Raw genomic sequence first — 22,308 nt, 5'->3', positions numbered from 1 at the left:
GTTCACAAGTAAACAATACACAAAACGAGGAGGAGCATCTGAAGTTTTCTTTTTTTTTTGCCACAGCAAGCGAGAGCAAGAGAAAGTAGAGGAGCGTCAAGCTAAGGCTTCATTAGGAACCACACCACAACTGAGTAAGGACTGAAACCACGCTGCCTGCGATTGAAGTCAGGCGAGTAACGACTGAACAATCAGTGGGAAACCATCTACGATCATTATTTAGGGAATCAGAAACATAAAGTATTTATGTTTACAACAGAAAGTAGGTATTAATACCTTTGCATCCACTTGGTCCAAACTGGTATGTGGCTGGAGCACATTTGTTGCAGTCTCTACCGATGACGTGAGGTCGACACTGACACTGACCTCCACTGGGGTTGCATACTGTGCTTAGAGATCCTTGTAGATCACACTGGCATTCTGAGGAATACAAACAAGCTTATATTTTCATCTTTGTTCAATCAATTTCACTCAACATCATCAGTCTCTTTTGTTCCTCGTACCTTTGGCTCCCTGGTGTAGCATTGCAGAAATGCTGAAAATCAAGTTTTGGCAAATGTCGGTCATCTGTGTTTTGATTACGCTCTGACTATTCTCCAGACAACGATAACGCTGAAAAGTTTCCCATCCACGGTTTGCACCCGATTCTTCTCCTTCTAAGGCGCTAAATAGGTCCAAGTTCTTACAGTGAGGCATCAGCACAATCTGACAAAAAGAACATTTAAAACGTTTCAGCCTCTGTGCTGTCATCTGAGTTAAAAACCTGTTTCATTTGTCCTTAAGGACTCATCTGAAAACACAAAATTATCTATTCCAACTATGAGCTATGTTTTCTAAGGGTCTTTTAATATCAAGGTTTAAGGTGTCCTCACCGAGTCAATGAGCGTGTATGGAGACTGAACATCACTGAGGGTAGAGTACAGCGGCAGACTAAGGCGGATGGTATAATTCAGAGCAGATTCAAAACACACTGGTCTGGGAAGAGCCACATGTCTAAGGAAGCACAGAGGAAATAGAAAACATACAAAACAGGGAAACAATGAAAGATATGGCAACACATAGCAACAAGAAAAACATGCTTCCTTCTTTATTCAAACTGCACGTGACAAAAGAAATATGGCACATAAAAAAAAAATTCCTATACAAAATAAGCTGTGAAAAATAAATCAGGTACCATGAATTGATTTACGTGGACCCCGACTTAAACAAGTTGAAAAACGTATTCGGGTGTTACCAATTAGTGGCTAATTGTACAGAATGTGTACTGAACTGTACAATCTACTAATAAAAGTTTCAATCAATCAATCAATCAATCATGAAAGACACACAGGCCAAACCCAAATATGAACTAACCCTTAATTGTTGCACTTTTTCTAACCAGCTGTACCCTGTCAAAATAATGATTTGTGCATGTTTTTATAAAGAGATATAGTTAATATTACGTACAATTTATTTGGGAAAACAACTTGCTTAACCCTAATATACTGTAAATTAAATTACATTAAATGGCCCACCTCGGGCTGCATCCAGACCATGTGACTACTCAATTAAAGTCAATGATAAAATATAATAATACAATAATATTATACAGTCAAACTTGTGTTAGCAGCCACAAAAATGACCCCCACAGAGAAAAGTGGTATTATAAACATTGTTTATGGCGACCACCTTTAATCATGGGATACTTTTTTTTTACTCTAGATGGCGGTACCTCTGGATTGGCAGACCGGGGTGGTGGTTCCTCTCTTTAAGAAGGGGGACCGGAGGGTGTGTTCCAACTATCGTGGGATCACACTCCTCAGTCTTCCCGGTAAGGTTTATTCAGGTGTACTGGAGAGGAGGCTACGCCGGACAGTCGAACCTCGGATTCAGGAGGAACAGTGTGGTTTTCGTCCTGGTCGTGGAACTGTGGACCAGCTCTATACTCTCGGCAGGGTCCTTGAGGGTGCATGGTAGTTTGCCCAACCAGTCTACATGTGCTTTGTGGACTTGGAGAAGGCATTCGACCGTGTCCCTCGGGAAATCCTGTGGGGAGTGCTCAGAGAGTATGGGGTACCGGACTGTCTTATTGTGGCGGTCCGCTCCCTGTATGATCAGTGTCAGAGCTTGGTCCGCATTGCCGGCAGTAAGTCGAACACATTTCCAGTGAGGGTTGGACTCCGCCAAGGCTGTCCTTTGTCACCGATTCTGTTCATAACTTTTATGGACAGAATTTCTAGGCGCAGCCAAGGCGTTGAGGGGATCCGGTTTGGTGGCCACAGGATTAGGTCTCTGCTTTTTGCAGATGATGTAGTCCTGATGGCTTCATCTGGCCGGGATTTTCAGCTCTCACTGGATCGGTTCGCAGCCGAGTGTGAAGCGACCGGAATGAGAATCAGCACCTCCAAGTCCGAGTCCATGGTTCTCGCCCGGAAAAGGGTGGAGTGCCATCTCCGGGTTGGGGAGGAGACCCTGCCCCAAGTGGAGGAGTTCAAGTACCTAGGAGTCTTCTTCACAAGTGGAGGAAGAGTGGATCGTGAGATCGACAGGCGGATCGGTGTGGCGTCTTCAGTAATGCGGACGTTGTAACGATCCGTTGTGGTGAAGAAGGAGCTGAGCCGGAAGGCAAAGCTCTCAATTTACCGGTCGATCTACGTTCCCATCCTCACCTATGGTCATGAGCTTTGGGTCATGACCGAAAGGATAAGATCACGGGTACAAGCGGCCGAAATTAGTTTCCTCCGCCGTGTGGCGGGGCTCTCCCTTAGAGATAGGGTGAGAAGCTCTGCCATCCGGGAGGAGCTCAAAGTAAAGCCGCTGCTCCTTCACATCGAGAGGAGCCAGATGAGGTGGTTCGGGCATCTGGTCAGGATGCCACCCGAACGCCTCCCTAGGGAGGTGTTTAGGGCACGTCCAACCGGTAGGAGGCCACGGGGAAGACCCAGGACACGTTGGGAAGACTATGTCTCCCGGCTGGCCTGGGAACGCCTCGGGATCCCCCGGGAAGAGCTAGACGAAGTGGCTGGGGAAAGGGAAGTCTGGGTTTCCCTGCTTAGGCTGCTGCCCCCACGACCCGACCTCGGATAAGCCGAAGAAGATGGATGGATGGATGGATAGATGGCATTCACTAATATCAAGATTTGCTGTAATGATACATGATATTAATAGATTTAGTCAAGTTATTTTTTTCGACTAAACTTGCTACGATAGGATTTTTTTTTTGTTATGAATTGCTTTCTTCCATAATATTATGTTCAATAATTTAAAAAGTCAATTACACTCACTTTACTACATACGTTCACATAAAGGCCGTACGTATTGAACTTACGTCCACATACAGTACATGTCATATTATCCCGCACCAACAAGAACTTTACTTCATTTGTTCTCAATTTATCAATGAATCAGCAAGGAGCAGTTCTCTACTCTTGCTGCCTCAACAAAACATGACCATTACTCTTGTGTTAACAAATTTAACGCTTTCCGTCGTATCCAGCGTCAACGTGTGAGTTCATCATAGCTCCAACCACCGCAAAGTCTATAGTTATATAGTGGCCACCTTACAATAGTTTTGCTGCTTCCATGAGTGATCGCGATATACATGTTTGACAGTAATATAAAGCTTACTCCAAAGTAAGAAGAGTCAATGCAGAAAACCGATCATTTAAAGGTGAATGGACAGACTCATATGTTTATTTTTCCAGAATCTAATTCCAAACTGCTTTCATATACTTTAATACTGAAGCGCTGATCAAAAGGCGCCATTATTAGATTGAGCCCAAATCCTTCAATTCGTGTCAAGTAATAGCGCATGAAAGACGTACAGGAGTCATTATATATTCATTTACAGCACAGTAACGTGCAAATCGGTGTTCATTCGGGATTGTGTGAATTTTGAGGCGTAACAAAAAGTTAGTATAATAATAGACAAATAAATATTATTTAAACAATAGGGATATGTGAAGTATTTTCATTGCATTTGATATTCATATGGGCTAGTCCAGGGGCGCTCACACTTTTTCTGCAGGTGAGCTACTTTTCAATTGACCAAGTAGAGGAGATCTACCTCATTCCTATTTATAATTTATATTTATTTATTTATGAAAGAGACATTTTTGTTAACAAGTTAATGGTGTTTAATGATAATACAAGCATGTTTAACACACATAGATTCCTTTCTTTCATGAAGACAAGAAGATAAGTTGGTGTATTACCTGATTCTGATGACTTGCATTGATTGGAATTAGACAGTGGTGCTGATAACGTCCGCATTTTCAAATGGAGGAAAAAAAAAGTCCTCCTTTCTGTCCAATACCACATGAAAGTGGTTGGATTTGGCATCTCATTTGTCCAACTTGCATACTCGTTTTTAAACACTTTGTTATGAGAGTAGCATATGTGTGTGGCCCAAAACAACTGGTTAGATTTTGGGCCTGATACGGATAATTTATAATAATTTATCTTACGTGTGTATTGTAGCAGCCCTGCAGAGACAAAGACTGACAAGAGTGTTACTCCGTTTTTTTAATTCTGCTGTCAATAGCTGTACATGTTGTGGGCAGATTATGATTTAAATATCAGGAAATGTTAGAAATGGGAACAACTTCTTACATTTTGGGACTGATCCATATCACCATTTGGATTCAGGACTTTTTTACCATTGGAAGGCAGGCCCTAGTGGAGGTCGGCAATCTTTGAGGGCTTTTCTCGTTTTCTTATAGCTTCAAGGGCAACTATTATTATTTTTTTCTATATGTAAAATACTTCCTTGTGGTCTACATAACATATAATGGTGGTGCTTTGGTCAAAATGTTGCATATATTTTTTTACAGGCCGTATTCAAGCCGCTCTCTTACTGTCTCTACAATATGTTTTGTGGGCTGTCTTATTTACGTGCCCCTTCAACTGCATCTCCAACCCGTTAGCCATATTGGAGTTTTTATCTCTTTCGTATGGAGTCTACTGACAGATATAAGTTAGACCTATACATTACTTTTAGACTTTTTGCAACTCAACGCCAAAAAAACGGAAATGCTGATTATCGGTCCTGCTAGACACCAAACTCTATTTAATAATACAACTCTAACATTTGACAACCAAACAATTAAACAAGGCGACACGGTAAAAAATCTGGGTATTATCTTCGACCCAACTCTCTCCTTTGAGGCACACATTAAAAGCGTTACTAAAACGGCCTTCTTTCATCTCCGTAATATCGCTAAAATTCGCTCCATTCTGTCCACTAAAGACGCTGAGATCATTATCCATGCGTTTGTTACGTCTCGTATCGATAACTGTAACGTATTATTTTCGGGTCTCCCCATGTCTAGCATTAAAAGATTACAGTTGGTACAAAATGCGGCTGCTAGACTTTTGACAAGAACAAGAAAGTTTGATCACATTACGCCTGTACTGGCTCACCTGCACTGGCTTCCTGTGCACTTAAGATGTGACTTTAAGGTTTTACTACTTACGTATAAAATACTACACGGTCTAGCTCCATCCTATCTTTCCGATTGTATTGTACCATATGTCCCGGCAAGAAATCTGTGTTCAAAGGACTCCGGCTTATTAGTGATTCCCAAAGCCCCAAAAAAGTCTGCGGGCTATAGAGCTTTTTCATTTCGGGCTCCAGTACTCTAGAATGCCCTCTCGGTAACAGTTTGAGATGCCACCTCAGTAGAAGCATTTAAGTCTCACCTTAAAACTCATTCTTATACTCTAGCCTTTAAATAGACTCCCTTTTTAGACCAGTTGATCTGCCGTTTCTTTTCTTTTTCTCCTATGTCCCACTCTCCCTTGTGGAGGGGGTCCGGTCCGATCCGGTGGCCATGTACTGCTCGCCTGTGTATCAGATGGGGACATCTCTGCGCTGCTGATCCGCCTCCGCTTGGCATGGTTTCCTGTGAACGGGACTCTCGCTGCTGTGTTGGATCCGCTTTGGACTGGACTCTCGCGACTGTGTTGGATCCATTATGGATTGAACTTTCACAGTATCATGTTGGACCCGCTCGACATCCATTGTTTTCCTCCTCTTTAAGGTTCTCATAGTCATCATTGTCACCGACGTCCCACTGGGTCATTATTGTCACCGATGTCCCACTGGGTGTGAGTTTTCCTTGCCCTTATGTGGGCCAACCGAGGATGTCGTAGTGGTTTGTGCAGCCCTTTGAGACACTAGTGATTTAGGGCTATATAAGTAAACATTGATTGATTGATTACTTTTTATTAAAAATGGCAAAAAGCTGAGAATTTTAGCACGCTTGTGCATGTACGAGCCAGTCTGACCCAACTTTGACTACAAGTTTGGACGACAACTGAATTAAAATGGCTGACTTGCACTCTTCGTGTAAACCTCTACCTTATATGCAGACAAATTTGTCAATAAAGTCACCGCTGCTGCCCACTGCTCCCCTCACCTCCCAGGAGGTGATCAAGGGTGATGGGTCAAATGCAGAGATTAATTTTCCCATACCTAGTGTGTGTGTGATAATCATTGGTACTTTAACTTTGAAATTCTGATTGGCTTGTTTGGATCAAGTTTAAAAGAAGACAAGATTGTTTTATAAATAAAATTGCCATGCCTCCATTGTTTGAGTTAGCATTTTCAGGACTTTTGGGTATTCCATATACACAAAAACAGCTACCAATAGTTAAAAAAAAGTTGGTTTTGCTTAATAGACCCCTTTTAAACTTTTTCTTGATTTTTGTCCATTCATAAAAACTTGTTTTTGTACAACATTCACAAGTCTTGTGTCGGTGTTAAGGTTCTAAACACTTAGCTTCTAACACTAACACTTAATGCATGTGCTTCGAAGGTTTCAATTATACAGTACACATGCATCCCTCAACTTCATAGCCGAGAGGCAGTTCATCCAGGAAAACAAGACTTAAAAGCTAATGAAATTACCGTGACCCAGGGTGAAGTGAAGTCGCCTGGTGGTCGTCATCCGGCACAGTATTTATACAACGACTGTCGGCTTTAATTGGTGCTGGTCTCATCACTGTCATCAAAACCTCCTCCCATTGTTCAGGCAGCTGAAAGAACACATCAAACAATTATTGTTTAAATATATACTCAGTAGCGATTTAAATAAATGAAAACCCATTTTAAATTATATTTATTTAATAAGTTTATCAACATGCAGTTTTTTGCAATACACCAACAAAACTAAAATAATTAAACCCATTTGTGCTAGAAGGACAATTATGGTGTGTATGTGTGTGTATGCGTATATACAGTCGTGGTCAAAAGTTTACATACACTTGTGAAGGACAATGTTATGGTTGTCTTGAGTTTCCAATAATTTCTACAACTCTTATTTTTTTGATAGAATGATTGGAACACATACTTGTTTGTTTGATTGATTGATTGATACTTTTATTAGTAGATAGCACAGTACAGTACATATTCCGTACAATTGACCACTAAATGGTAACACCCGAATAAGTTTTTCAACTTGTTTAAGTTCACAAAAAAAAAATCATTAAGTTTGGTTCTTTTATGAATTTATTATGGGTCTACTGAAAATGTGACCAAATTTGCTGGGTCAAAAGTATAGAAACATACAGCAACATACATTATCAATTTTGGTGATGTAGAAAAGTTACAATTAAATCAAATTAGCATCACGGCATGGCCCATTTAAATAAGGCTCCTGTGATACAGTCATTAGACTCGGTTACAAACGCAACAATGGGAAAGTTAAAGGACCTCAGCACAGATCTGCAAAAATGAATCATTGACTTGAACAAGTCAGGAAACTCACTTGGAACCATTTCAAATCAGCTTAAGGTCTCAAGAGCAACTGTACAGACAATTGTTCATAAGTATAAAGTGCATGGCACAGTTTTGTCACTGCCACAATCAGGAAGAAATTGCAAGTTATCATCTGCTGCAGAGAGAAAAATGGTCGGGATGATCAAGAGTCAAACGAGAACCACCAAAAAGCAGGTCTGCAATGAATTGGAAGCTGCTGGAACACAGGTGTCAGTGTCCACAGTCAAGTGTGTTTTGCATCGCCATGCAAAGAGGCTACCATGCAAGAAAGAAGCCCTTGCTCCAAAAGCAACACCTAAAAGCTTGTCTAAACTTTGCAGCTGACCACATGGACAAAGATAAGACCTTCTGGAGTTAAGTTTCTGGTCAGATGAAACAAAAATTGATCTGTTTGGCCACAATACCAAGCAATACGTTTTGAGGAGAAAAAGTGAGGCCTTTAATCCTAGTATCACCCCCTTATCGTCAAGCATGGTTGTGATAGTATTGTGCTCTGGGCCAGTTTTGCTGCCAATGGAACTAGTGCTTTACAGAGAGTAAATGGGACAATGAAAAAGGAGGATTACCTCCAAATTCTTCAGGACAACCTAAAATCATCAGCTCGGAGGTTGGGTCTTGGGCACTGTTGGGTGTTCCAACAGGACAATGACCCCAAACAGAGGGCCAATAATTATTATTAGTAGTCAAGGAGGCCGATAATCTGTTCATTTGTAATATCATTTACCTAAATGTGAATAGTATACAGTATGTCAGTAAACAGCTTTTTATATTGATTGATTGAAAATTTTATTAGTAGATTGCACAGTACAGTACATATTCCGTACAATTGACCATTAAATGGTAACACCCGAATAAGTTTTTGAACTTGTTTAAGTCGGGGTCCACATTAGTTAATCAATTCATGGTAGCTGGACAAGGCTTCAAGTTATTTTTTTTACTTAATTTTTTAAGAAACTTTAAACCAGTAGTACCATCATGCTAATGTTGTGATTAATTTAACACCACAAACATCAGGGGATTTCAGTTTTAATATGTGTGTTTAAGATGATGGTATATATTATATACCATCAACCCGTCGGGAGAGGTTTATAGGACCCCTTTAAAGATTGACGCATTACAACAAAAGCAAGTGGTTACAATACCGGTATGTTACATGAGAGATGATGATGACAAATATACTGTGCAGTACAAGTGAAGCATGGACTGGATCAAGGAGACAATGACGATGAGTACAGTGCTGCACAGCAAAGCAGACGATTTGCCGCATTTTTGAGGGTTTAACAGGTCTAAGAGAAGATCAACAAAATTAAGCGAAAAAGTGATTTTAACCGCAATATTGAATAATTTAAGAAAATCTGCATTTTCGGAGCAGTGGTAGTTAAAACTGCGATGAAGGAAGGAACACCATATTTATCGTAATGTAAAACACACAACAAACTGCTCGTTCAATAACCCATGGGCTACTGTATCCTACCTGCGGCTCATATCGGATGAGAACGTCATACTCCATGGAGTGAGGAATGTTGTCAACAGTGAATTCCAGGAATGCTCCCTCTGGGACGTTGACCAGGCCAATACCTGTCCAAGTGGGACTGTGGTCCCGAGGGTAGGGCCTAGAAACCACCATCACCCCCTGAAGAGATAAAGCAGCAAAACCACCAGTAAGTGAAAAAATCTCCTGAAGTCTACAATTTAGAAGAAAAGATTGATGATTGGAGATCGAAAATGAAAAGCGGCATAACCTCAAAACTGTAAAACAGCAAGTGAATGCAGAAGTGCATGAAACAGAAAAAATAATAAAAATTAATCACTTTTTAAAGTCAGGACAAACGTTATACAGAACATACAACACAGCAATTATTGGAAATAGACGTTTCCAAACTAAGTCTAATCAACTGAATTCATCCTAGATTAAACTCCAGTTAAAAACATCTTAAGGATTGTTAATGGCAACAAGATGCACTTGAGCTTCTTTTTTAAATTTGAAAGCAAAGACCGTAAATCTTTATGTAGGCTGACATCCATCCATCCATCCATCTTCTTCCGCTTATCCGAGGTCGGGTCACGGGGGCAACAGCCTAAGCAGGGAAACCCAGGCTTCCCTTTCCCCAGCCACTTTGTCTAGCTCTTCCCGGGGGATCCCGAGGCGTTCCCAGGCAAGCCGGGAGACATAGTCTTCCCAACGTGTCCTGGGTCTTCCCCGTGGCCTCCTACCGGTTGGATGTTCCCTAAACACCTCCCTAGGTAGGCGTTCGGGTGGCATCCTGACCAGATGCCCGAACCACCTCATCTGGCTCCTCTCGATGTGGAGGAGCAGCGGCTTTACTTTGAGTTCCTCCTGGATGGCAGAGCTTCTCACCCTATCTCTAAGGGAGAGACCCGCCACACGACGGAGGAAACTCATTTCGGCCGCTTGTACCCGTGATCTTATCCTTTCGGTCATGACCCAAAGCTCATGACCATAGGTGAGGATGGGAACGTAGATCGAACGGTAAATTGAGATCTTTGCCTTCCGGCTCAGCTCCTTCTTCACCACAACGGATCGGTACAACGTCCGCATTACTGAAGACGCCGCACCGATCCGCCTGTCGATCTCACGATCCACTCTTCCCTCACTCGTGAACAAGACTCCTAGGTACTTGAACTCCTCCACTTGGGGCAGGGTCTCCTCCCCAACCCGGGGATGGCACTCCACCCTTTTCCGGGCGAGAACCATGGACTGACATGTGATTTCTTATTTTTCCTTTTTTTTTTTTTGTGCAAAAATTGTTTCAAAATATTTCATCTTTATGGTATATTAAATCAAGGGAGTAACATAACAAAATGTAGAAAACGAGAAGTGCTGTAAACATTAATGCCAGAGAAATGTATCACATCAAACATTTCTATCATGGCGGACACCAAGACCATGCCTTATACCCAGTGGGTATGTAGGTGGGGGCGCTGTTTGGCACTGTGTTTTGGGCGCACAAAATTACAGGTTCAGTATCAGTTGGCAGTCTTGAAATAAAAATGTGTTATTTTAAGCAGCAACCGTGTCTTTCTCCTCCTGCCACAACATTCGATTTTAAACTGGCTGAGGAATTGTGCCTCACGCCACACAAATAAACAAACACAGTGCAGCACAGCCTTTTGGATAGTGGGGGTAATGGCTAAAGATATGTCGATAAAGTCTGCTGTTTGGGACATGTGGACTTCTAACATTAACGGAAAAAGGCAAGTGGATAAATGAAAGCAGTGTCTATTGTCCAGGAGAGTTGGGGAACGGGATTAGAAGGAAGTTTCATTCATTAAAAATACAATTTGAATTTACGGGGATGTTTAGCAAATTCTAAAAATACATAAAATTAACTGGATGCATTTATTTTTTTGGATGTCACACTAAATCCTGATGCTCAGTGGCCTTGAAATTAGTGTCCGCCCTGAGATCGGTAGGTTGTGAGTTCAAACCCCTGGTCGAGTCATACCAAAGACTATAAAACTGGGACCCATTACCTCCCTGATTGGCACTCATCATCAAAGACTTGGGGGTTATATCTCCCAAATGATTCCCGAGCGCAGCCACCGCTGCTCACCTCTCCCCTCACGTCCCAGGGGGTGGAACAAGGGGATGGGTCGAATGCAGAGGGTAATTTCACCACACCCAGCGTGTGTATGACTATATGTGATACTTTAGCTTTACTTAAATTTTCTTTGTGCGGAAATTGCACAAAGCTTAAAGGATGATGTTTTGTTTAGTTTTTGGTTTAAAAAAAGTACACATATTAAAACTTGTTCAGTGGAAAATGATGACTTTAAAAGCAGAAATGTGACTTACGGGTCCAAGCTTGGCATCCTCTGCCTCGTAGGTGTAGTGGTCTAGCGCAATAAAGTAGAATCCTGACTCAACTTGATCACAACGACGGCCAAACATGTGATCTCTGCAGACGCACTGACCACTCTGCTGATTGCACCTGCAGAACAGACAGAACAAAAAGTCAAATGTGTGAATGAGGTTTTATTCGATGTGAAGTTCAACTATAAGTACAGTAGTTGCTCGACCTCTAACCAGAGCATAGTGATGATTAGTTGTTAGCAATTAAGCATTCGGTTGAAAGATATTGTGTATTAACTCACTGGTTATTAATTGCTCCTCCCAGGTCACAGTCACATGGTCTGCAACCATCCACGTCATTACTAAGACCCCAGTGTTCAGACTGAACATACCACACACGCACACGCACACACAAAAAACAGATTTTATTAGGGCATCCTTACATGTTTCATCATGAAAACACATGAAATCATCGAGGCTCGTCACACGCTATCAAACTTAACACTTAATGCACTCCCAGGATTACTAATGCGTTATACTGCCCTGTCACATTCTGGTTGGTTTCAGTTAGGAGCATTCAGAACTCCTGATAGAACTTTTTTACTTCTGATATGATACCGATATTGTTATGATAAGGTATCAGTATTAATCATATATAATGTTATTATTCTGCAGGGTGGAATGTTACAAAATGTTTGATTATGTGAAATGATCAAGAGAACAATGGTATATATGAAAAACACTAATCTATTAACCATCTGGAATGGACTTCTGCTGTCATTTTTTGGCGAAACCTAGTGGCTACAATAAATAATTAAGGTAAGCTCATGATGCAGTAAATTGAATGATGCGGACACATTTGTTACTGAATATTTTCCAAGACGCTTTGGCCTTGGAGACTTTGTATGTGTAAGTAATATGCAATGATAATTATTTCATTTGTCTGTATTGACCATTGTGCTATTTCAGACTGCAATATTGTTGAATTAAGGACACTAATTACATATGTCCAGCTTGTATGTTATTGTGAGCTTAGCTGTTGTGTATCTGCTAGCTCTCAGTAGCCCATAACCTATCATGTTTACCTTTTGTAAATTACCTGACTTAAATACAAGAAAAATAAACAACTTAATGTGCATATTGGATGACATTTACTGTAGATGTTACAAAACCCAAAACTATTAAATGGCACGTTGTGTAAATCGTAAATAAAAAAATAATACATCCATCCATCCATTTCCTACCACTTATTCCTTTTTGGAGTCGCGGGGTGCGCTGGCGCCTATCTCAGCTACAATGATTTGCAAATTATTTTGAATTTATATTTAATTTAATACTCTGCAAAGACAATATATTTCATGTTTGAACTAAGAAACTTCATTTTTTTTTAAATAATCATTAACTTAGAATTTAATGGCAGCACAGGGGCATTTTTACCATTGTGTTACATGGCCTTTCCTGTGAATGACTGAGCATTTCATGGACGCTGCTTTTATACCCAATCATGGCACCCACCTGTTCCCAATTAGCCTGTTCCCAATTAGCCTGTTCACCTGTGGGATGTTCTAAATAAGTGTTTGATGTGCATTCCTCAACTTTGTCACTCTTTTTTGGCACTCGTGCCAGCTTTTTTGAAACATATATTGCAGGCATCAAATTTCAAATGAGCTCCTATTTGCAAAAAAATCCAAGATTACCTGTTCGAACGTTAAGTATCTTGTCTTCGCAGTGTATTCAATTGAAGATAGGTTGAAAATGATTTGCAAATCATTGTATTCTGTTCTATTTACGATTTACACAACCTGCCAACTTCACTAGTATTGGCTGTCCAGCTTGGCACAAGTAAACACTGTGGGACTGTTTGCATCAAACCGCTAATATCAGATCATTTTACAAGCAGGTATATAATCTTATATATTTTATATAAGATACTTCTTTTTTCTGCTGATATCAGACAGACATATGATATTAATCTCGGATTGGACCCCCTCAGTTTTAGTGCTATCTGTACACATCTAACTCACCACACACTGTTCACAGTCTTGTCCAGTCACCAGTCGTTTACAGAAACAGTTTCCTGTCTCACTGTCGCAAGGGTTTCCTCCAGGAACGGTTCCAAGAAGGCTGCAAGTGCAGGCTGAAACACCATGTTAAAGTGTTGTTACACTTTCTCTAAGTTTACGTCATTCACAAATTTCATTTATTTCAATCACAGGTCAAGGTAAAGCTAAAGGCTGTCCAAGCTGGCCTCAATCCTAGACTGGTCTCGATCAAGTCGCGATGCACTGACCAGTTTTACTATTAACCATGACTAAAAACGGCACAGTTATTTACAATATTTGCAAAGGCTGTTTCAGTCCACATCACTCTCTATAATTGGACATTATGCTGGTATGTTAATTTTGGCTCAACCTGCACAGGATGAAAACAAAAGTATATTAACGGTGCACTCACTTATGCACACCTATCAAGGGATACGCTAGTATGCTATATTAGGACAGTTTATTGTATTTATTTTATCTCTTTACATTAGTTTAAAATGGCAGCAGGAAAAAACAGCGTACTTGAACATTTTTGACACTTAAAAAATGACCAGGGATTCACTGAAGACGATGGCTCACCCATTCGCAAAACCTGCCAAAAGAAAATTGCGAATGAAGGGTCAAATATGTCCAATATGGTGCATCTTTACACACCCAAGTAAAGGTAAGACATAATAACTGAGTTAAATTATGTTAGTGGCAATTTGTCACTTACACTTATTTGTTTGGTGTTGTGTCAGTTCAGTGTGAACAAACAGCAACAGGTACTTCTGTCAAGGCTTCATTCAGTGACCATTTAACGTTAGAGCGCACTTCTTACTGTCTCTTGAATAAACTATGGATATAGTAAGTTAATACAGAAAGTGTAAAACACTAATATAACATCAGAAGCCTGTACAATGTCAGCACTAAACCATATTATCTAACTACATGCATTCAAGTTTTTATTAACACAGTATTAAATAGATAATTAAAAATGAATGAATTAATGACAGTCGAGGAGCACAAATGGAAGGGGTCGGTTGCAGCGATTACATTTTCAAACGGTTGTCTGTTTTTGTAATGTCCATTCAACCAATTCTTTTTTTTTAGCCGGTTTGCTTTTTTCGTAGCAGGAGAAAGATGCACCTCCTACTGAGTCCTCAGTGAGATGGCTGCTTTCAATAAGATTTGCATATTTATAAGCAGGCGTAACCAGGGCGTGCCAAGCCACGGACACGTCTGCGGTCGATTCCAAATAGATTGCGATGTAACAAAGAAATGTGCTTAAATTTTTGCATGTGAACACTTTCATACATCTGAATTACTCATTGTCTGGATTTGATCGTACGTCCGATTTCAGTAGGAAAGCTCTGCAACTCTCTGTACATTAGGCATCTGAGAGCAGTGTTCAAGGGTCAAAATGCTTGCCACCTTCTAAAAATGCGTACATGTGTGCAAATCTGATATAACGATCAAAAATAGGGTGTTTGTGAGTGGATGCCTATGATCCATCCATGTTGCAGATTATGTCATACCCCTGCAGCCTTCAGAGTCATCACTGAGTCCGTGATAGGCCGGTTTGCAGCGATCGCAGCGTTCACCCTCCACATTGGCTTTGCAGCGGCATTGACCAGCAATCAGTCCAACTCTAATGTCTGTCCTCCCGTCACAGATTCCTCCATTCAGGGAACCAAGGGTGTCACAACTGCAAGCTGAAGAGACACATAACATTTAGTTTAAAAGTATAGATTTCTTTCAACCTACTATCCTATGAAGACCACATAAATACTTGATCTTGGATTCCACAGTTTAATCAGTGTTTTTTAGTTTAATTTTTATAGATTATGAATGAAATGCAAAATCTGAGTCACACTGAATAGTGCTTGTATTGTTGTATTTTGTGTCTTCATGTGTTTCCTGTTGCTTTGCAGACAGTGCTGTCTCTAGCGAGGACAGTTCTTCAAATATTTTGAAACAATGGAATGTATTGTATTCTGTCATTTTTTTTTTCTACCTTTTTTGCTATAGGGGTCAAAAGTTCATGGGCTGACTAAAAAGGAGTTTTGCCACACAATGAAACTTGCCATGATTTACTGATTTCCAACATTTACTGATGGTGACTGTGTGTTTTCCTTCTAGACAAATACACTTTGGAAAAAGACTTGAGGTCTTTCTGCAAATCAGCTGTTTGGAATGGAGCCTTCAGTGACGTATTTTGCCTTAGTTACATCAGCAAATATCTCCATTAATGGTAGGGGTTTACCCAAAAAGCTTTGCGTGACTCTTCAATTTTATTTCGGTTGTAATCCAAAGTTATTGTTTTTTTCTCTATCCTCTTGTAATAGGGCAGACTGTCTGTACATGCACATCCATGCTAAAATATTGGGGGCTTGGCCTGGAGTAGGGCTTTAGTACGTAAATAAGACTGACCACAAAACAGTGCATCCTAAAAAGACAGTCAGAAAGTGACTTGAAATTACTGTAAAATAAAATCTATGCAAAATGTTGACCAAAGCCCTATTACATTTTATGTGGACCACATGGAACTGTTTTAAATGCGGAAAAAAAAACTTAATATGACCTCCTTTAAGAGATGATGCCTCTAGCTAAGACCAGATTTGGCAGGGAACGGCCAAATTTAAGGGTTGTTCCAACCAAAGTGCGCATCTTGGGTAAAGGCGTGGAGTAAAAGACCTAAATCAAGAGGGAGAAAGCTGCGCAGTTGCACACCTTTTCTCACTTAAGCACCTGGGAGAATAGGTTCCATAATGAGTTCAAGGCAAGCTCCAAACTGTATTGTACCCATTTTAGGATATTTTAAAATGTTCATGGTTTATTGTAGGTGAGAATTTTCATAGTTCATAATTCAGTGTTTTACCTTTTTATACTTATTACATGTTTTTTGTGTCAAATACAACTTAATAAAATGTTTGTTAATTAAATGCAAAAATCCTCACATTTACTGGTGCAATACATCTTTGGACAATTTTGACCAGTATTTTATGTCTAAGCATAATCATTTTGTAAATGTATTAATACGTGCATTTTGCTTGTGGAGGTACTTTTTGGGAAAATTTATAATATTAGCGCAGTCAGACCATGTGGCCCACTGTGCTATTATTGTGAAGGGGGAAGTGTGCTGTGTTGTTGTTCTTAGATTGACGAGTAAAGAGGGAACTGTTAGAAAAAAGGTGAGCGCCTCTCAAGTTGCGACCACTGTACATTATGATTGTTACATCGAAGATGTGCTCAACAACACGAACAGATTAATCGATAAAATCCATCAGTAAACTTCAATAATTGATAATCGATTTATTTTTGTAAAAATAAAGTATTGCAGACATTTCTAAAATGAGGCTGACTGTAACGAGCCACCTCACAGAGAGATCCGACCGGCTCCTTTAATATAAGGCTTTTATGTTTTAGTTTTGCATAAATTTCCATTAATTTAATAAACGTAGGAATTAATTTAACTGTTTCTTACTAAAAATGCACTGTTTTTTTAAGTTGCAGGAGATAAATGCTTATTTAGTGAAACGGAAAGAAACTGCATCAATATACATAAATTAAAGATGCATCAATAATAGATTTTTAATCGAATCGTAATCAAATCGTGAGGTGCCCAAAGATTCTCATCACTATTAATTTCGTAGTTTAGTTGTCATTTCAAGTGACCGTCTCAACATTGTTGAAGTTCAGGATGGCGCAGTTAAGTGTGTTGTGGATTAATGAGCACTAGCGGACATATTATTTTCCCAAACAAATGTTTATTCTACTCACAATGACAACATTTCATTTACATTAATGTTAATTTCCCCTGATAATATTTTGCGTTTATGAGCTGATTCCGTTTTATTGGCCAATTATGTGACTGTCCACGGTTAGGTGAACGCAGACATCATCCATCCATCCATTTTCTACCGCTTGTCCCATTCGGGGTCGCAGGAGCCAATGTCATCTGCATTCGGGCGGAAGGCGGTCTACACCCTGGACAAGTCGGCAGCTCGTCACAGGGTAAACAGATAGACAGACAACATTTGACATTCACATTCACACACAAGTGCCAATTTAGTGTTGCCAATCAACCTATCCCCAGGTGCATGTCTTTGGAGGAAGCCGGAGTATCCGGAGGGAACCCATGCAGTCACAGGGAGAACATGCAAACTTGCCGACATCATATGCCTTACTTGTGTGTTGAGTTGTGTGATTATTGATTAGGCATACTAACGTTGTGTCAAGTAAGAAGTAGCAACCGTGATGACATCCCAAACTTCTAGTAGACATGCTCTTTTTTCACTAATTCGCTCCTCATGTTTTACCGTCACAATCTCAGGAATTTGCATGCACGTTGACCACTAATTTTATTTTTACAATCACAGTATTTTTCGGACTTTAAGGTGCATTCAAAATCCTTTCATTTTCTCAAAACTCGACAGTGCCCCTAATGTATGGAATAATTTAGGTTGTGCTTACCGATTTCGAAGATATTTTATTTGGTACATTGTGAAATGATAAGTGTGACCAGTAGATGACAGTCACACAGAAGAAATACGTGTACACTGTAATAGGATAGCAGTCACACATAACAGATACATGTAGACTGTAATGTGACTCAAGTAAACAACACCAAAATATTTAATGTTTGATTGAAAATATAGAACATTACAAACGGCGCTCAAAATCTATCGAAATGTTTTAGTACAACTTTGGTAAGCTATGAAGCCGCACCGCTTGATGGATTGTACTGTGCTTCAACATACCAGTATTATTATGGTGTGTGTATAAGGTAAGACATATTATCTTGCGTTTTGTTTCGCAATATTATGCAAAAGCAACTTTTCTTACCTTCTGGTACCTGTTGATGTGTATTTGGGATCTGCATAAGTCCTAAAAATTTGAGCGAGTCCGCCTTTGTATTCATAGTCGATAAGCTTCTTCTTTTTCTATATCTTCTTGCTATGGGACATTCACCCTCTGCTGTTGCCATTTCTAATATAAAGTAGTGTAAAGTTATTACTTATATCTGTCAGTAAACTCGCCATGGAAGCGCTAAAACATACCGATGTTGTGAGATTACATTATTCACCCAACTTTAGTTACTGGAGAGTTCCGGTCAGATTTCCAGGGTTGTTATTGCACTAGTGAGCCATGGATGAGGAGATGCTGCTCCGTTATTGATTTAAGTAACGTCTGAATCTCATTAAAACAGTTAGCTCCATCTTTTGACACTTCTTCCACTCCGTCCTTGGACGCTACACCGCTACAACAAAGATGACGGACAAAAATCGCTGCCGAAGGTGAGCCACGTAAATAAGACCGCCCACAAAACGTCGCATCCTGAAGCGACTGTCAGAAAGCGGCTTGAAAATACTATGTAAAACATAATTTATGCATTATTTTGACCAAAGAACCACCATTACATGTTATGAAGACCACATAGAATTGTAATATGACCCCTTTATTGCGCCCTATAATCCGGTGTGCCTTTTGTATGAAGATAAACCTGACTAGACCCGCTCATCAGCAGTGCGCCTTGTAATCCGGTTCGCCCTATTGTCCGGAAAATACGGTATTATATTTTAATGATCGTGAGAAGCCATATTTGTAAATAAATGCTCATTACTTACACTGGCAGACATTTGGATCTCTCACATCTTTCTCCGGGTGTTGGAAGTAGAATGGTTTGCACTGCTCACAGTTGTGTCCAGCTGTATTGTGTTGGCAGTCATCGCAGACACCCCCGCTTACATTTCCAGACGCCACATACACGGCCAGGTCAAAGTGACAAGAGCCAGAATGCTGGTTGCAGTTACACTCTAGAAATGCCACAGAAACCCATAATTAAAGTACATGTATCTACAGATTGATATTTTTTTTTACAATAGTATCAAAAGTTCTAAACAGTGATGTGACAGCCTTGTGGTATGCTTGTTTTCAATGTGTCCTTTTAATACCACTATGTCATTTTAATTTCACAATGTGTATGAATAGTGCACGCATACAAAGGAGGGTAATAACAAGGTTTGTTTGGGGCACTTTTGTTTAAATTCTCCAATTCAAATGATCTTGTAGGCTGCATAAAATGCCTCCCCAAAAGATTGATTGTGCTAAGCTATCTGAAAAAAAACAAAAAACATCCATATCATAGCTTTGTGTTGTGAAGTGAAGTGAATTATATTTATATAGCGCTTTTTCTCTAGTGACTCAAACCGCTTTACATAGTGAAACCCAATTTCTAAGTTACATTCAAACCAGTGTGGGTGGCACTTGGAGCAGGTGGGTAAAGTGTCTTGCCCAAGGACACAACGGCAGTGACTACGTTGGCAGAAGCGGGAATGGAACCTGCAACCCTCAAGTTGCTGGCACGGCAACTCTACCAACTGAGCTAAACCGGATAACAATGCGAATTAGTTTTTACAACTAATTTAACCCACTTGAGATATTTCATATAAGATATGTTTATTTATTGTCTTATTTTTTTAAAAATAATTATTGTATTTTTATTACGCCAACTACAACCTTTTTAAGGATTTAAGGACACTTGAAAACTTGCCATATCATTCAAGTTATCTTTGCACGTTCATCATGACAGGAAGCACAGAAATCGTTAAAAAGTGTTTGGAGTTTACAGGTCACATTTTTAGGGGGATTTGAGCAGGTTCCATATTTTTTTAGTTTTTTTGTGTATTGTTTTAATCCGGCACATGTTAATTTTGTCTGCGTTGAATGTCTTGAGAGGCCAATAAAAACTTAACTGTGGGCTGCAATGGGCCACACTGTGGAAACCCCTAAAATAAAGCTAAAAATTATGGATTTTGTTACTTAGTGCCATTTTGCATCTATGTTAATTGTTCCTATGTTAGCATAATAATCTTAGCATGCTAACATTTTATGAAAGCACTTAGGCTGTTTAAAGATTATGGATTTTGGTAATCGCTGCTATACTGCTACCTTGTTAACTTGTTCATGTTAGAAAATGTTTAAACAGGACCAAACAGATTTATTTTTACAGAGACAAATGTGATTGAAATATGCATTTCCAAATCATTTTGCTACACTAATACTCAGTAACTCTACATCAGGGGTGCCCATTACGTCGATCGCGAGCTACCAGTCGACCGCGGGGGGTGTGTCAGTCAATCTCCAGCCAGGCTTTTAAAAAAAATAGACCTAAAAATTTGTGATCATCAATCTTCACCAAGACGTCACTTAAATGACATTCACGGTACCGTAGGGTCTTGTGAGATGAAGCTGCTGCTGCAAGATCATTATTATGAAAATATGACCGAGAGGAAGGCGAGAAACACTTTTTATTTCAACAGACTTTCGCGCCGTACCTTCCGTCAAAACTCTAAAAGCCGACTGCACATTTCCTATCTTCACAATAAAAGCCCTGCTTCATGCTGCCTGCGCTAACTAAATACAGAGTCTCGGAAAACTGGCGTGCACAAGCGATCCCTCAGAAAGCTGGCGTGCACATCACTTGTGCATGCCAGCTTTCCGAGACTCTTATTTTGTTAGCGCAGGCAGCATGAAGCAGGGCTTTTATTGTGAAGAAAGGAAATGTGCAGTCGGCCTTTAGAGTTTTGACGGAAGGGACGGCGCGAAAGTCTGTTGAAATAAAAAGTGTTTCTCGCCTTCCTCTCTGTCATTTTTTCATAATAATGAACTGGCAGCAGCCAGCGTCATCTCACAAGACCCTCGGGTGCCGTGAATGTCAATCAAGCAAGCTACGGAACTTGCCGCCAATGTTTTTCTTGTAAAGTGTATGGAAGCTGGATGAGTTAGATGCCAAAAACCAACCACTTTCATGTGGTATTGTACAGAAACGACAACTTTTTTCTCCTCCATTTGAAAATGTGGCCGTTATCATCATTACTGTCTGATTCCAATCAATGCAAGTCATCAGAATCAGGTAATACACCAACTTATATTCTTGTCTTTGTGAAAGAAAGACATCTATATGTGTTACACATGCTTGTATTATCATTAAACACATTTAACTTGTTTACAAAAATGTCTCTTTCATAAATAAATACATATAAATGATATATATAAATGAGGTAGATCCCCTCGAGTTGGTCAATTGAAAAGTAGCTCGCCTGCAGAAAAAGTGTGGGCACCCCTGCTCTACATAGTTACATTTAACAAAAACTTTCAAATAGAAAGACACAAAATGACTCCACAAAGTCAGAAATGAGATGCATTGTTTAGTTAATGCAAGCACTCCTCCGCATGCAATACAGAGAAGAAAGGAGACCTTGCAAATGCGATCATGTAGAGACAGAACAAAAAAACAAAATCAGTAAAATGAGGCTACTTAGTTAGTTTAATAAAAGAACATGGTCTAGGCCAGGGGTGCCCACACTTTTTCTGCAGGCGAGCTACTTTTCAATTGACCAACTCGAGGGGATCTACCTCATTTATATATATCATTTATATTTATTTATTTATGAAAGAGACATTTTTGTAAACAAGTTAAATGTGTTTAATGATAATACAAGCATGTGTAACACATATAGACGTCTTTCTTTCACAAAGACAAGAATATAAGTTGGTGTATTACCTGATTCTGATGACTTGCATTGATTGGAATCAGACAGTAATGATGATAATGCCCACATTTTCAAATGGAGGAGAAAAAAAGTTGTCCTTTCTGTACAATACCACATGAAAGTGGTTGGTTTTTGGCATCTAATTCATCCAGCTTC

The 22,308-nt window shown here is 39.8% G+C and overlaps 1 protein-coding gene across 1 annotated transcript in view; it reads right to left on the bottom strand.

Annotated features, from left to right (window-relative positions):
- Positions 1-22,308, bottom strand: part of lamb1a (laminin, beta 1a) — a 107,584-nt gene that overhangs the window by 51,184 nt on the left and 34,092 nt on the right. The window contains exons 9-18 of the mRNA XM_061916652.1: positions 19,225-19,413; positions 15,133-15,309; positions 13,598-13,710; positions 11,876-11,955; positions 11,577-11,712; positions 9,234-9,392; positions 6,890-7,017; positions 873-993; positions 504-705; positions 277-420 (exon numbers count right to left, since the gene is read on the bottom strand). Of these exons, the coding sequence (XP_061772636.1) occupies positions 277-420; positions 504-705; positions 873-993; positions 6,890-7,017; positions 9,234-9,392; positions 11,577-11,712; positions 11,876-11,955; positions 13,598-13,710; positions 15,133-15,309; positions 19,225-19,413 (1,449 nt within the window). The remainder of the gene's footprint in view (positions 1-276; positions 421-503; positions 706-872; positions 994-6,889; positions 7,018-9,233; positions 9,393-11,576; positions 11,713-11,875; positions 11,956-13,597; positions 13,711-15,132; positions 15,310-19,224; positions 19,414-22,308) is intronic.

This window comes from Nerophis ophidion, linkage group LG12, assembly GCF_033978795.1.
Source record: "Nerophis ophidion isolate RoL-2023_Sa linkage group LG12, RoL_Noph_v1.0, whole genome shotgun sequence".
Lineage (NCBI taxonomy): Eukaryota > Metazoa > Chordata > Actinopteri > Syngnathiformes > Syngnathidae > Nerophis > Nerophis ophidion.
Note: the sequence above shows the minus strand (reverse complement) of the source record. Positions and strands in the feature narration are given on the sequence as shown.